A 15,850-nucleotide genomic window follows, 5' to 3' on the forward strand; every position below is an offset into this window, starting at 1 on the left:
GAGGGAAATTTGTCTCGGACATACAGGCTGCTACATACAGTGCAGAGGTGCCATAACAAGGACAAAACAAACATTAGTGCAAACAAGTTTAAAGTGCATTCATACATTCATACCGCCATAATGGCCGATATATTGTCCAAAACGATATATCAGTCAGGCTCTAGTCTAGGCATCAGTCTTTTGTTGGTTTGTTTGGCCATGGTAATCAGAAAGCGGAAAAGAACAGTACGCTCAGACACAGCTGAAAGTTGAAGAGCGAGCCTGTTGCTTAATCCTACCTCTCTGGCAGACCAAACACTGCTGACTGATGTAAAAGGTGTGACTATTGTACCTGTGCACCACTAATGAATATTGTGCTGGAATGTCGCCACAGACACCCAATTCACAAAACTTGGCAATGCTGCAAATGGAAAGGCTTTGATTATTTCATTATTATGTTACATCAATCGGCAATAGATAGAAGCGAAATGGACATTTAGGCTATGTATGTGAAAAAGTTCAAGATTATTACTTTAAATCGACCAACGAAATAATGTAATGGAAGCTTCTATGCAAGTTGCGCAGTTCTTGGGACTATGTTTGAATGCAGCTCTGGAAATGCAAGAGTTCACAGATGAGACAGCGATTTGACAGCTGGTTTGTGCTGGCAACTCCGTTTACACGGAGTCACTGGAATGGAACGTTTCTGGCATCACGTAGGAGAGTGTGTCGAATGTGGTCACTACTCCGGTAGACATACACAAGATCTGGAGCTGAGTCACTGGAATGGAACTCACAAGCTGGGGCAGGACACACACAAGACATGGAGCGGCGACACTGGAATGGAATTCACTTTTCTGGCATCACCATAGGAAAGTGGGAAGAATATGGTCACTTATCCGGTTGACACACACAAGACCTGGAGTGGAGCCTACTTAATAATTACATTTATTTCGTGCATTTAAAGGTGCTCTGTTCGATTTACTGCACTTTTTGTAAAAAAAAATAAAAAAAATAATCCAATATATGCAATTAATAGATCCAGGGGAGTCATAACTAGCTGTACAGAAAATATAGCCAACGGTGTAGTGCCTGTGGAGCAAATGCAGAATTTATTTTTATTATGAGCGAAGCCGGCCCGGCGCTGAGCCCCACCCCCTGAACAGCACCTTATGGAGTGAAAACGCCCACTTGTTTATATGTGATACGCTGCACCACTGCCCCATCTAGTGGCCGAAAAAAATCGAACTTAGCACCTTTAAGAAAATGTAATAATGCTTGTGGAACCCTTCTCTATATGCATGCTGGTAGCTTGTAATCAAACCATTCCTTAATAATCTTGGATTGGAATATATAGGCCTACAATTTTCTCTAATAATTTACTCAGCACTGGGAGACGTAGGGCGCCTGTTGGGACCAGTGGAGGCAGATCTATTAGGCCTAGAGAGCTATAGTAACTACTGTAGGTAACATTAGCTAGCTAACTAGATATAAAATCCATAGATTACCAAACCCAGTTTGTGCTGTGTGTCAAGGCATCCTCAAAAAGTAAGTGATAAAGTTTATCAGTGTTGACCCTCCAAAACATGTGTTTTTAATGTTTTAACACCAGCGTGTTAGTGTTCTACTCTAGCCCTTTGATAGTGTGGTCCCAGGCTCAGTCTATATCCCTCATATTTATGCTTTCTTTGCTCACAGAACTCACTCAAATGCATAGATTCACACTATGCTGCATTATGGAGCTGCATTGTGAAGTTTGTTTGCATTTAAAATGGAAACAGTGTAAAATGATCCTCCTAAAGGGGGATTAAATAATATATAGGCCAAAAGTTTTTAAAATCTGCACAGTAGCCCTAGTTCTGTGCAAACTGTCAATGTAAAAAAAAAAAATCCTACCCAATTTTCTCAGTGCTCCCTCAGTCAAAGCAATGTAGAACCGGGCAGGATGTACACACAGCACAGGCCACATAGCACATAAGAAAGAAAAAACATTATAAAACACATTATACAATCAACAGCAAACTCCTGGAAAATGTTGAGCTAAATACAGGCCTAGATATACTTACCTGCCTACTGTACTGTACTGTATATGGGCCTTTAAACCTACCTACTGTTATCATAGTAACACATTATAAAACACACATATCATCAACAGCACAATATAAGACACATGACACATTCAATATTAGCTATAAACTGTTACAGCAAGGAAAACAAAACCCACGTTGGTATGACTGGAAAACTAGGTCTGTCTGATTAGCACAGGCCCACTTGAGCAGACCTAGGCTGTCTATTTGACTACAGAGCCACAACAGACTACAGTGTACAACAAAGCCACTACAGTAGTAGGCTACTGTGCCACTATTATATGAAGGAGAACAATAGCTATTACCAATACACCACACTCTCGACCGCAAGGTCTGTCAGAGCCGCAAAGGCCTGCTTGATCAGTCCCAAGGGAGGGGGCCTATTTGCCACAATTACCATGTACTCGCGAGTTGCGACCGACAACTACTGTAAGGTCTGTTAGGGCTATTCTGGACAACCCCTCCCATCCCCTCTATGACGAGCTGTAGATAGGGAGTACCTTCAGCCACAGGCTCATCCCACCAAGGTGCAAAAGAGAGCGGTTCAGACGATCCTTTGTGTCAGCTGCTACCAGACTCTATAACAGTGAGGTGCCCCAAATTTTGGTACCCCAAAATTAACAAACATTCTTCATTAGTGTTGGTGGCATCACCTACACCCACCCATTAATAGTCATGTAGGTTATTTGTCTCTTTTTCATTTTATGTTAATTTCTTATTGGGTGCATCCTGGTTAGCTCACCTCCAGAGATCCTGTAATTACATCTATACTTGAACGCAGCAGGTCAACATGGAGTTAAATTATATGGACAACGGTGCCCTACTTGGCAGAACAAAGTCACATCCAGTATGACACATACAGCCCCCCCAACCCCACCTCCCCACCCAACACACAGTGTGGTAGGCCCTTTTGTTAGATACTCAGTCCTGTTTTTACATCAGTACCAACTGGCCAGGGAGCAGTTCAATTCCCTGAACAAAACCTCTCTGTTTCAGTATGCAGCTGCAGCTTCCGAGATGCCCTCCGGATGCATGACCTAGAGTGGAGAGGCTGGGGACCTCTACCAAGAGGAGGGGGGCTGTGTGTGAGACCACTCACACAGCTTTTCCTCTGACCTGCTTCCAGGAAATTATATTTTGTCCCTTTAAGGTCGAACCGTTTAATTTTATCAGTGGTCCTTTTTGGTAAATGCCTTTAATGTCAGCTTAATGGACTGGTAAACTGTCCTCATTTTTGCACTTACTTCCCCCCTCTGCAGATGGACTATTCCATTTTGCATCAGAAAAATCAGATAGTTGGAAAAGAGTTCTTCATGTCAGGGACCGCTAGAGCCTCAGCACGGATAGGAGCACTGAGGAGAACATCTAAGGTAATATCTCTTGTGAATCTCTTATTTTCTTATTTGGATTTCATTTCAATTTCATGCATACAGACTTTGTTAATCTAGATAGGCATTTTAATGCAATGTCCTGCACCTCAATGTACTTGTATCATATTGTTTACTCTTAAATTAACACTTCATGACATTAAGTTATGCTTCAATAATGTTGCATTTTTGTAGAATTTTGTCAGTTATCTCTGTGTTGTAATTGCTTTATAAATGCTACACTCTTTATTTTCAACTAACCCTGAGTACCCGTGATTGTCTCCATGTACTGTATAAAATGTGAATTTCTCTTTTAATACAGATAAGCAAATGGATGGGAAAGAGCTGAACGAACCTATGCATAATGTCACGCTCATTAAAGGTATAGAACAACTCTCTCACGGTAGTATTTACATGGACAGGCTGGACTGTTTTGTGTTTGGTGGGGTTCTGTGATCCCTAATCAGTCATCTCCTATCCTACCTCCAACAATGCAAGTCATTGCTGACCCCAGGGCTGAAGAAGGAGGACATGAGTTCATGAGGCATAGCACTCTTTATAAACAGCATTGGGCGTGGAAGCAGCTAAATTGAGAGCTTACATTGCTATGTAAGGAATTGACCTCTGGTGTCGAAGAGGCTGAAATGTTTATCTGAAGGATCCCCTTTTAGCATGGGGGATGACTCAGATGACTGATATGTGTTGGAACAGCCTGGAGGCTGGCTAGAATGGAATAGAGTGAATAAAGCCATTGAAGTACATCATGGATGTTACTGAAGTGTGTCAATGAGAGAATCAATTTTGCATGCCGAATTAATTTGTACGGTAATGCTACTAATGTTGAAAAATAGAGCACACTGTATAATTGGCTATTCGCTATGATAACTGATTTGACCTTAGGGTTATCACAATGGGTATCACAACATAGCTCTCATTACACATACATTGTGGTTATGTAATTCTCAGCCCAGTGTCTCCTATCAGCAGTTTTAGATAAAAGGACTTTATTTTGTCCACTAGGAATCCTGGTCTTCTGATTGGGCTGGAGATACTGCCACATTCAAGGGTAAAAGGCTTAGGCAGTGGGAAGGATGAAGCATGACAGCTATATCCTTTGGCATTTGAGCATGAGGCAGCCATGAGGCAGTTTAATGCTCAACAACCCAGATTGTCTAAGGGATATTTTTAGATTAATGGAAAATGTCCATAATAATAATAATAATAATAATAATAATAATTATTGTTTTATTGGTCAGGCAACCTTTGCTGACACCAACATTAATGGCTGACAATAATGGTGGTGTCACTAAAGATTCATCTTGCCCATAATTATACTGTCGTTATCAGACACTCTTTGCACACGCAGCCTTTCTTTCTCCCTCTCCATCCCCTCCCTCTCTCTCATTCTTTCTCTCTCTCCCTCGCTCACTCTCTTTCGCTCTCTTACACACATCCTCTTGTATGTTTGCACACAGAAACACACCCAGGCTCGGTGCATACACACTGCACCCACACACATTCTCATGCTCCCTCATATGTATGCATGCTCTTTCTCTCTCTCTCTACTTATCCCCCCCACATACACACACACATGCGTGCGTTCGTATACTCAAACTAACTCAACACACAAACAGAGAGCCCAGTAGCCAGAACATTCCACTCTGTCCTCACACACAATGTTGTAATGTGGGGTGCCAGCCTCCAGCAGACTCCTCTGCCTTATTCATGAGCAGTAATTGCTAATATTTTGCATTGTTTCTTATGTGTTTGTTTGTGTGTGTGTGTATGTGTGTGTGTGTGTGTGTGGGGGGGGGGGGGGGGGGGTATCATATGCTTGGTAGGCTTATCTGTAATAGTCAGATGTTTTCAGTGCTAATTTAGCATAATAGTGATGTCATACTCTTCTGATTTCTGATGTCTCTATTTATGGTGCAAATGCTTGAGCCATGCTGGTTTTCTCCTCTGCCAGAAGCTTGGCCAGAGATGAGGTAATTTCTTTTCCTGGCTGTGGTAGATTAGAGGTTCTAGATATTTGCTCCATATTCTCCTCTCCTGACACTTGCATCATTTATCCTGCTGTTATGAGCAGTGGAAACGATAAGCATTTAATTATATGTTGTTCTTGTATGCTGTACATATGATGGCCTACTGGAACTTGATTGAGTTAGAGTTCGTTCAACCTAGCAGGCTAAAGCGGTATCTATCTATCTATCTATCTATCTATCTATCTATCTATCTATCTATCTATCTATCTATCTATCTATCTATCTATCTATCTATCTATCTATCTCCTATCTATCTATCTATCTATCTATCTATCTATCTATCTATCTATCTATCTATCTATCTATCTATCTATCTATCTATCTATCTATCTATAACCTACAAGTCTGACACCCTATATTTTGATACAACACGTATCATCATCTATTTTGGGGTGAGTAGGCCTAATTGCTTTATGTAATAGGCCAGTTTTTGAACGTCTTGGGAAATTATCCTCTGGCTAAATGTATTATGTGGGGCTGTCTGAGGCCAAATTCAGGCTGATAGGGACAGATTGTCATCACCATAAACTAGTTAGTTTGCAAAAATAATTTCAGTTCCCAGTTTACATTCAGACGAACTGTACAATCTTCGTGAATTTGTAGCATGGATGTATTAATATAACTTTTTTTGATTTGTAGCCTACCTCATGTTGGTCAGTTTGGTCTGTTTATGTCTATTGTTCTATTGTTCTATGTTCTATTAATACATCAATGGTTTATGTATGCTCGTGAGATCTCGCGAGCATTGCGTCATGTTAGTTCAATGACCTCCATGGATGTGTTACGGTCAATATGAGAAAACGGGGAATGTGAGCTTTTTCCGGTTATTGCGCACATTCCCCGACCTCGCGGGGAATGTAGGAGAAACATGTGAGTTTCTCACATCTCCCGGGTAATGTGCACATTCCCCGACCTTGCGGGAGATGTGAGAAATTGGTTAGTATTTCTCACATCTCCCGTACGGTCGGAGATTGTGCACATTAACCGGGAAATGCTTACAATTCCCGACCTTGCGGTAAATCTAGGAAAGCGCAACCGTATGCAAAACTTCTGCGCAGCCGGGTGGTGGGAGAGGGCTTATGTGACGCCTCAAAGGGCGTGCACCATAAGAGGCACCCACGGTAGTTGGGCTAACGTTACTGGCACACACCTGTGAGAGATTTTTCGTCTTTTCGTCTGTCTTTCGGCTAGCTAACGTGTAGGGTTCCTTTGGAGGTTCCCACCTTCCTGTTGTTGCAATGTTCCTTTTGCGTTTGTTAACTTGATCACCAGTGTATCCTCCTAATACTACTTACACTGTGTGCAGCATAGGCTATATTACTGTTCAAGGTAGACCACAGACTGTTATTAACTGTAGGGGAGGACCGGGACGAATGAAACACTTTTTGGTTTGATCAGATTTACACAGAAATTAATAAAGATGGAGATTACATTTTTTGATGACAAACAACTTGTACATGTCCTTTACTAACCTATTAGTTGTAAGTTTCGTTCTGTGGTGTAACAGTTCTATTCAAGACGGCCGAGAACAGAAGATGTGCATTGTTTCTCTTGTCCCTGCCGTGCGGGGCGCGTAAAACAGATGAGTGGGACGAGTGAAACAGTGAGATTGTTTTGCTTATTGTGTTGCGTAGCCTCGCGGCTTGTAGGCTAATTATCTTAACTTTCAACACATGTATAATTAGACCCAATTTAATGTTTCCATTAATGCAATTGATGCTATGTATTCGAAAACCATGGGCAAAATGTCAAGCGCCTCGTTCTAAGCGCACGAGCCCTCTCCCACCACCCGGCTGCGCAGAGGTTTTGCATAGGGCTGGACTTTGCTAGATTTACCGCAAGGTTGGGAATTGTAAGCATTTCTCGGTTAATGTGCACAATCCCCGACCTTGCGGGAGATGTGAGAAATACTAACCAATTTCTCACATCTCCCGCAAGGTCGGGGAATGTGCACATTACCCGGGAGATGTGAGAAACGCACATGTTTCTCCTACATTCCCCGCGAGGTCGGGGAACGTGCGCAATAACCGGGAAAAGCTCACATTCCCCGTTTTCTCACATTGACCGTAACAGATGTATTAGATGACCACCCAAGGTCAAGACAACCGCCGCCATCACAAAGCTAACGGTTAACTAGTAAACCAAGAATCAGGTTAGATAGCAACAGCAGCCAACCATTTCGTTATTATTAGTATATTATCTTTCTATTCACACACATACTAACGTTACCTATAGTTTTTTGTGTGTGTTTTTTTGGTACCGATATGGTTACCCTATCGTTACCGATAGCACGCACTGCTATGCAATAATATTATTGGCTTAGCTATCCGGCTAGCAATGTTTCCTTCACAAGGCTGACTTTTGAGTAGTGGAAGTGCCTTTTAACACCCACTCTGAGGCGAACAAAAACTGTACATGTATAAAACCAGACAACGTTTGGTGATAACAATTTAATTTGTAGCTCAAAGTGTCCTCTAAACTATTCAGATTTTCAAATCTTGTGTCGGTTTTAAACTGGGTTGCTAATTTTGATAGTGCTGCAATTTGGAATCCTGGAGGGGGGCTGCGTTAACTCCCATTCCACCAACTCCTATGTACAGTAATGTTGGTACAGTAATATGGAATACCATACGAGGCATTGCCAAGCAATATTTTCAGGGCGACACTTAACAGAATTCATAGTGATGATTTGAGGTCGTCATAGTGATGATTTGAGGTCGTTTTTATATAACTACTGTAAATATGCACATAAGATGAAAAATGTGAAGGCAGACTGTAGGCTATGATATGTAATTGTAGGAGGCGGCTACTTTTCCGTTGAAGTTTAAAATGTAGCTATAGTAGCCCAGAAATCAGTCTTGTCGCAGCGTTTGGGTGTTAAAACCCACATAATTATACCCTATGCAGTTGGTTGTTGGCGAACCGCCAGATATGTCAACAGGGACACAAAAAAAACATGCAGAATAGTTTGAATCATAAAAAAGCAAACACAGTTTATGTCGGAGTTACCCAAAGGTACATAAACTCCAATCATGTGGTCATTCAAATGCCATGTGCATTTATAGTCAAACAGTCTTACCCTCACTTCTTTTCAGAGGGGCTTGACCAGTCCAGCATGGACTCCATTGACTCGGAGAAAGCCAGCCAGAATGAGGCGCTTCGGGAGGCCGTGGAGCTTGCCAACACACGGAAACTCAAATGTGTGGAACTGCAAGGTACTGCCAGAGCTCTGGTCTGAAGACTCACTCAGCAGTACATTGTTAGTGCATTAATCACACACACTGCAGTGAAGGTTAGACAAGTTCACTGAGTGTCCGATTCCTGGCCTCCATATTCTATTGCAGATCTCCTGGAGGAGGAGAGGAGAGCAAACAAGCACCAAGCGGGTGAATCAGCGAAACAAATAAAGCTTCTACAAGGTACAGTACAGTCTGTCTGCTGTTGCCTGTCGCCTCCCCCTTGTTTGTTTAGGGGGCTGTGGGAGCTGAATGTGTTTAGGAATGTGTGCATAATGGGTGTGTTTTCATGTTAGTGTTTTATGTTAAGCACGCTTGTATTTGCATGTTTGGGGTCATCTCTTTATTCCCCATTGAAACGGTGTGATTATACAGTAATTACTGAGAGAGTGAGACCCAGAAAATTATAGGAGATCAACAACAAAGTCCACCCCCTCTGCCTGAGCAGGGCAGCTGCAGCAGCTCCAGGACGAGCGGGAGGCCATCCGAGAGCAGCGAGACAGCGCCACCCGGGGCTCACAGGACCAACTGCACGGTGCTCAGGAGGAAGTGAAGTCGCTGCGCCGCGCCCTGGAGGCGGCCGCCAGCGATCGGGAGCAGGAGTTCGTCGCCGTCCAGGGTAACCTAGCGACCGCCGCCAAGGAGGTTGAGAAATGGCGTCAGACGGCCAGCAAGTACGAGCGTGAGATCAACAGCCTGCAGGGGGACCTGCAGCTCCAGAGCAAGCAGTGGCAGAAAGCAGCCGAGTCTCAGGGTAGAGTACGGCTCGCGACAAACACCACCGATCATGTTTGGGCATCAGAGCCGTTCTGAAACCCGGTGTGTCTCCGTCTACAGCGGGCGAACTGGAGGCCGTGCAGAGGGAGTGCATGAGCCTGCAGAGGGAGTGCGCCGCCCTGCGCGCTGAGAAACAGGAGGCGCTGAACAAGCACCAGAAGGAGCACGGCGTCCTGCAGAACGAGGCCGCCACCCTCAGGGCCCAGAAGGAGCAGCTGCTCGGGACCCACCAGAAGGAGAAGGGGAACCTGGAGAACGAGTGTGCCGGCCTGCGTTCCGAGGCAGAGGCCATGCTGAGAAAGCAGCAGCAGCTAGAGAACGATTTAGCCAGGTCAGCAGTAGACCTAGTCAGCAGACAGGAATGTTGACTGTCTTGTCTGTCTCTCTCTCTGTCTCTCTCTCTCTCTCTCTCTCTCTCTCTCTCTCTCTCTCTCGCGCGCTCTCTCTTAAACACTCAAAGTGAGTCATACTCTCTTATTCATTCATTCATTCATTCATTCATTCATTCATTCATTCATTCATTCATTCATTCATTCATACATACATACTGGTATTCTTCAATCCAAAGCAGCTCACTGGCATGGAGATGTTGCCCTGACAATACTAATGTGAATGAGCCCCGGCATTACCCTTGTCCTGCCCCTTGACCTCTGACCTCTGTGTATGCTACTGTAGCTCCCGTGCCCAGAGTGCTGAGTTGAGCAGTAGCCTGAAGGCCCTAGAGAGGTCCCAGCAGGAGCTGGAGCAGAGGCTGGGCTCTCTGCAGCTCCAGCACCAGCAGGACAACGGCAGGCTGCAGACGCAGCTGGACGAGGCCCACAGCTGCTCCAAAGACCTGCAGAGAGAGGTGGGCTGACACACCATTCCCTTTCACCACTCTCACTTGGACAGGTTTGTGTTCACATGAGCTTTAAGTCCCCCACCTGTAGAGGGCTTGCAGAAAGAAATCGTCTTAGGCTTGGACTAAACTACTGTGTTTTTCGGCGTTTTCCCTGAAAAATACCTAAGTTTGCGCCTAGCAATTACACTACCGAAGCCAAAACGAAGCTCGAAGCCGGAGGCGGATTGATATGGCCGGAGCTATGAACAAGTACTGTACAAGTACTGTACACATGTAAACATGTTGTCACCCACCTATTATGCATGTTCCCTTGTGGTATGAAGCCCCCTGCTTCTCATCAGGCGTTTTTATAGAGGTCCCACTATATTGCCCTATAGAAGACCCCTCGATTTTCTGGCTTTGTTTGTTTATAATGAACTAAAGAAAGACGGCATTCTTTTCATTTATATAGCACGCCGGCAATCTGGAATTGAGAGGCATGACCCTTGGAGGCATCATTCACTAGTTGTTAAACAAGTCCATGCACCTGTATGGTCAAACGTCCTATAATGAATGTTGAAATACAGACATATCTAGCACTACTAATGTCACATCATGTGTATCAATGATTGACCAAAGTAAGCTCTCTACAAACTATGGTAGAGTGAATAAGAGTACAATAACGTCTCCATCTAGTGGGCAAACAAATCCATGCACCTGTATGGTCTAAAGTCCTATAATGAATGTTGAAATACAGACCTATCTAGCTCTACTAAACACCTCAAGCTCTACTCTCTGCGGATGTAGAAAGTACATGGTTTCCCGAGTAAACTTGTGTGAGACTATACTGAGACACCAAGCATAGTTTTTGATGTAAAAATCTAAATGGAAATGCATTGGAAAGGTGCCCCTTTTGTGGTGGGTTCTGGTACTATGGGGGGGACTGACACTCACTCACTCACTCACTCACTCACTCACTCACTCACTCACTCACTCACTCACTCACTCACTACGTGACACTGGCCAACCTAAAGTCCCCCCCCCAGACATGGAACACAAACAGGGATGGAAATGTATTTGTTGGTGACTGTTGGCGTTAGTTAGATGGCTGGGCAGCTGCATTTTAAACTCACAACATTCTAGACTATGCTACTAGCCCAGAAAAATATACCCTTGATTCAAACTGTTAAATCACCTACTTGATATGCTCTTTAATGGTGGTGTGATATGCGTTTTTGGGCATGTAACTGTCATAAGAGATTTGAACAGTCTTTACTAGCAATTTCACATGCAATTGCGGATCGTTTTCCCTGTTCGAAAACATGTGGCCATGGAGATCCGCGCTAGTGTAATCCAGGCCTCAGACACTGACTGGATTACACCATATGGATCCATGAAAAGGATGTAGTTTTGTCTACAGTATGTGTCAAGGTTGCATTAATAGGGTCTATCTAGGTACTGTAGGTAGGTAGGCAATACTGAATTGATCCCCGAGGAAAAATTACAGAATTACAAATCTACTGAAGGTTTAACTTCAAGTGAAGGCATTTAAACGAATCAATGCATGTATAACACATGTCCCTATATAATTTACTTAAACTAGTGTGCTGTGTGTCTTTCACAGTATGAGGAGACCCAGAGCGAGCTGGCAGACCTGAAGGAGAAGTACAAGAGGACCGTGCAGGAAAAGCAGTCGATCACAGAGGAGCTTGAGGAGTGTAAAGCTGATATGAAAGTGCTGCAGGAGAAAGGATCTACAGTGAGTCATTGTCTAGTCATGTCTTACTGCCCCTGGTGAGAGGAGGGGTAAGGAGGAAGTTCATGTACAGTGTGTGGATACGAAATTATGTTTAATGTTTGAAGGGATTTGTTTAATGTTTGATGGAATGTATGGTTTAATGTTTGAAGGAATCATGTAAGATTCTGTTAGGTCGAAGCCTGGAAGTTTGTGAGTTGATACAGTATGTGTAAGATACAGTAGCACTGGTTAGTGATCGACTGTAAAACACCCTTCCATATATGGGCAGCATGAACTCTGCTTGTGTGAAAGACATAACAGAATCTTTTAACATTAAACTGGGATGAACAAACCCAAGGTGAATCATGGAAAAATTATTCACAAGAGCATTCTTATCACGCCACGCCAACAACCTCCTCCCTGCCCTCTCACTCTGCCCTTCACTGTTGCTTTCAGACTGTGTAGATCGCAGCCCATCCTGGTGGGCTGGAGTTTAGATGGTTAGAGGTTGAGATTTCTGTTGGCCTACTGTACATACAGTGAATGACTAGACTCCCTCTTCTGGGGTCTAATATACTGTATCCCCACCTTTAGTACAGTATGTCCCATGTAGGGCTGTAGGATTGTATCGATACAACGATGCATCGCGGTACGTAGTCTCGCGATACTGTATCGATCTTTCAGCCCGGAGTATCGATACAGCCGGGCGCTGTAAAATTAAAAAAAAATATATATATATATTTATTTATTTTTTATTTAAATTTTTAAATCCAGTTTAAAAAGCATATTCTACAATATTAAGTTAAAAAAGCATACATATAAATAATTTTGAAAAACCATAAATACTACAATGTTGACAGTTTAAAAAGCATGGATATCAAATGTAAAATATTTATTAGCTAGCTCTCTGTCCAGTCATTGAGTTTGAGTTATCTATATAGTGCATTTGAGCCATTCAGTTTTCAGTCTTGAACACTTAAAATCTTTCAGTAAATTATGTGTGTATCGCAATACGTATCGTATCGTATCGTATTGTATCGTGACCTCTGTATCGTGATACGTATCGAATCGTGACCTGTGTATCGTGATGCGTATCGTATCGCGAAATCCAAGATGATATACAGCCCTAGTCCCATGGTAGTTGATTACTGTGCTATCCCTTCCCTCCTGTAGACTTCCCTATTGCTGCCTGTCCAAGCCATACTCATCTGCCTTATCCTGGCTTTGCTGTATTGGTGCTTCAGTGCACTGTAGTAGAAAGGTACACACGACTCCTGGCCAGCCTGCTCTACATAGCCCACATCATCATCATTCTCTCTCTGCCGCACAATGCATGTCTAAAACCCGAGTCTCACTCCTCAGAACAACTGACGGAAACTGTGTGTGTGTGTGTGTGTGTGTGTGTGTGTGTTGTCTCCTCATGTTTGATCTAACCTTTCTAATTATGCAGAGCTACAGATCTGACATCTGCCTGTCTGTCTGGATCACTAATAACCGATTGAACTCTCTTTTTCGATGAGCTTGGATTTGAGTTCTTTGCTTTTTCTGCTGTCTAATTGTCATTCTCTTTGTGCATCCCATGAGGGTTCATGGCTGAGTTCTCCCTGTCGCAGTTTTGATGAGTCACACGGACGGTTACCGTGGATCAGCAGGCACTAATGTTGGTGTTTTTCTTTTTGTTTGTGTCACTTCCTGTTTCAGAAGGGATGGATCATCTGGGTGCCAGTGGTTGTCGTGGTAGCAGCTTTGACTGCTGCCTTGCTCGCCAGGACCTGAGGGTGACACACATTTGCATTGCGTACACACGCACACGCACACACACACACAAACACACACACACACGCATATGAGTGCACATAAACTATATCATTTCATATGGTCTGATTTCTGCTTACTAAACCTCTAAAACATATCACCTCCTAATCTGTTCAGCTCTATGGATACCTTCCATCAGTAAGATGTTCTATTTGAGATGAGAAAAGGAATATGAGATGAATGTCAAAAATGTGTGCAATTGAAGAAAAGTTGGTTCTACCAACGGTTATCATTTCAGGAGCTCAAAAATATTACTCTCTATTACTTATGTTTTACAGTAGTACTCTTGACTTAAGATTTTGAATAATGAATGTACTGTGCATTCTTTAGTCCTCCTCACTAATTCTAATACATAATACTGCAGATGGTCCTACTGCCCTAGAGGTCCTGCTACCCTAAACACAATCTGTCTCCCCCCCTCTGCCTCTCCCTCCATCCCCTCACATGCATTCAGTTCATCACATGCACAGCCCATACATGAAATAGGATTGTGATAGATGGTTAGATGATGAATTTAAGTCACCAATATTGTTGTTGTAAAATGGAGAGGGGTTAAATTATATCCTTTGGCATGGGGCAGTGGCATTGTAATGTTAATCTTGATCCAAAAGTTAACTGTTAACTATGCCATTTTCTCTTGGTGAGATCAATGTCTGCATGCACTGTGCCCTTCTCTCCTTAACCTTCTTTGGTATCCTTGGTTGAAGATCAGATTTCATTGTAAAGTATGCTGATACTGTATGAAATTCAAACATTGCTTATTCCTTCCTATATGTAAATACTAGTGCAAACTGTATTTTGTAAAGAGACAGAAACCTATAGTTTATTAAATTCAAACGATATTACTAATCAACTCAAGATGTACTGTAAGTGTGATCTCTATTAAAAACATCTTAAACCCTGTGATATTTATGACCAATATTTAATGATTACATACGCATACGAGTGTCTGAGGTAGTTCAGGGTGGTAGAGGGCAATGTCGTGGTTCATTCATTCTTTTATGGAAGACATCATGCTATTGTATGTAGGTCATGTTAAGTTTTACACAGCAAGGTTGAAATAATAGAATTCAATGTAACAGTAGTGTTCTTGTGTTTACAGAATGCACATTCATACTATACTGTATGATCCTAGTCGTGGATGATACCGTAGTGATGATGTCATCCATTGGGCTGATGTGGTAGTTTGACTAAAGCAATTTACTAAGTCATTACTGTGAGCACAGTACTGTATGTGTGCAGATATCTTACTTTTGATTATCGAAGAAGTGGGGTGGGTTTTTTTTTTCAGAATGGAAAAGTATATGGAATTTTGACATGTTCTCATGTTTAGTATCATGTGGTGGTGTTTGAGTTTAGACTAAGTTCACCAGTTACACAGTCAGGCACACATGCGCGCACACACACACACACACACACACACAATGTTGTCATGCAGTCCAAGTGAATGACTCATTCTTCTACTCAGGAAACATGAGGACACATTGCGAGGCCATCAAAAGAGTACATGTAATAATAGCATATTATTCTGCTATGCATAATGAATAACGTCAACACAGGTGGGGGGTGCGGGGATGAAGTCAGGGCTGGAAGTTAGTCATCGAGCCCCCATGCAGGGATCAGCTTTCTCTACCTCTAAGGCTTAAGGATAGTCTTACTGACCTCCATCCCAGAACACTCAATGCATCTCCATTCAAGTGGAGTCATAAAAACAATGTTTTTTTTCCCCCATAAAAAGATTCCATATGATGGTGATGACACTGGGTAGATATGTCAGGGGGAATGTTCCCCTTGCGTGTATTGTATGGCCCCCAGTATAATTGTTAACGGCCCTGCTCGTGTTTTGTTAAGATAACATGGAAGAGGAATACTCTGTCCCTCCCCTCTAGCAAAAAACATGTGAACACTGTGAGGTTATGGCTTCTCATATTCGCCCCGCCTCGCCCAACTTTAAAAGCTCCCCCTCACTACGGTGGACCTGCAACC

The 15,850-nt window shown here is 43.0% G+C and overlaps 1 protein-coding gene across 3 annotated transcripts; it reads left to right on the forward strand.

Annotated features, from left to right (window-relative positions):
* Positions 1-3,778: 3,778 nt before the first annotated feature.
* On the forward strand, positions 3,779-14,669 carry slmapb (sarcolemma associated protein b). 3 transcript variants are annotated; one of them, XM_084445914.1, is made up of 9 exons: positions 3,779-3,815; positions 8,574-8,693; positions 8,823-8,897; positions 9,163-9,468; positions 9,552-9,822; positions 10,167-10,338; positions 11,936-12,070; positions 13,223-13,310; positions 13,751-14,669. In XM_084445914.1, the coding sequence occupies exons 1-8, from the start codon at positions 3,791-3,793 to the stop codon at positions 13,301-13,303; spliced, it is 1,185 nt and encodes a 394-aa protein (XP_084302040.1). In that variant the 5' UTR covers positions 3,779-3,790; the 3' UTR covers positions 13,304-13,310; positions 13,751-14,669. The 3 variants fall into 3 exon arrangements, with proteins under 3 accessions (XP_084302040.1, XP_084302041.1, XP_084302042.1); XM_084445915.1 differs by lacking the exon at positions 13,223-13,310; XM_084445916.1 differs by lacking the exon at positions 13,223-13,310 and having other exon boundaries at positions 13,754-14,669.
* The last annotated feature ends 1,181 nt before the right edge of the window (positions 14,670-15,850 follow it).

Source organism: Borostomias antarcticus (assembly GCF_949987555.1).
Source record: "Borostomias antarcticus genome assembly, chromosome: 11".
Classification (NCBI taxonomy): Eukaryota; Metazoa; Chordata; class Actinopteri; order Stomiiformes; family Stomiidae; genus Borostomias; species Borostomias antarcticus.

What these genes read in the sequence shown, in the direction of transcription:
- slmapb (XM_084445914.1), top strand. Translation starts at nt 3,791, where the DNA reads ATGCATAATGTCACGCTCATTAAAG. An exon ending in CAAATGTGTGGAACTGCAAG is followed by an intron (nt 8,694 to 8,822) that starts GTACTGCCAGAG and finishes ATTCTATTGCAG; the next exon opens with ATCTCCTGGAGGAGGAGAGG. An exon ending in ACAAATAAAGCTTCTACAAG is followed by an intron (nt 8,898 to 9,162) that starts GTACAGTACAGT and finishes CTGCCTGAGCAG; the next exon opens with GGCAGCTGCAGCAGCTCCAG.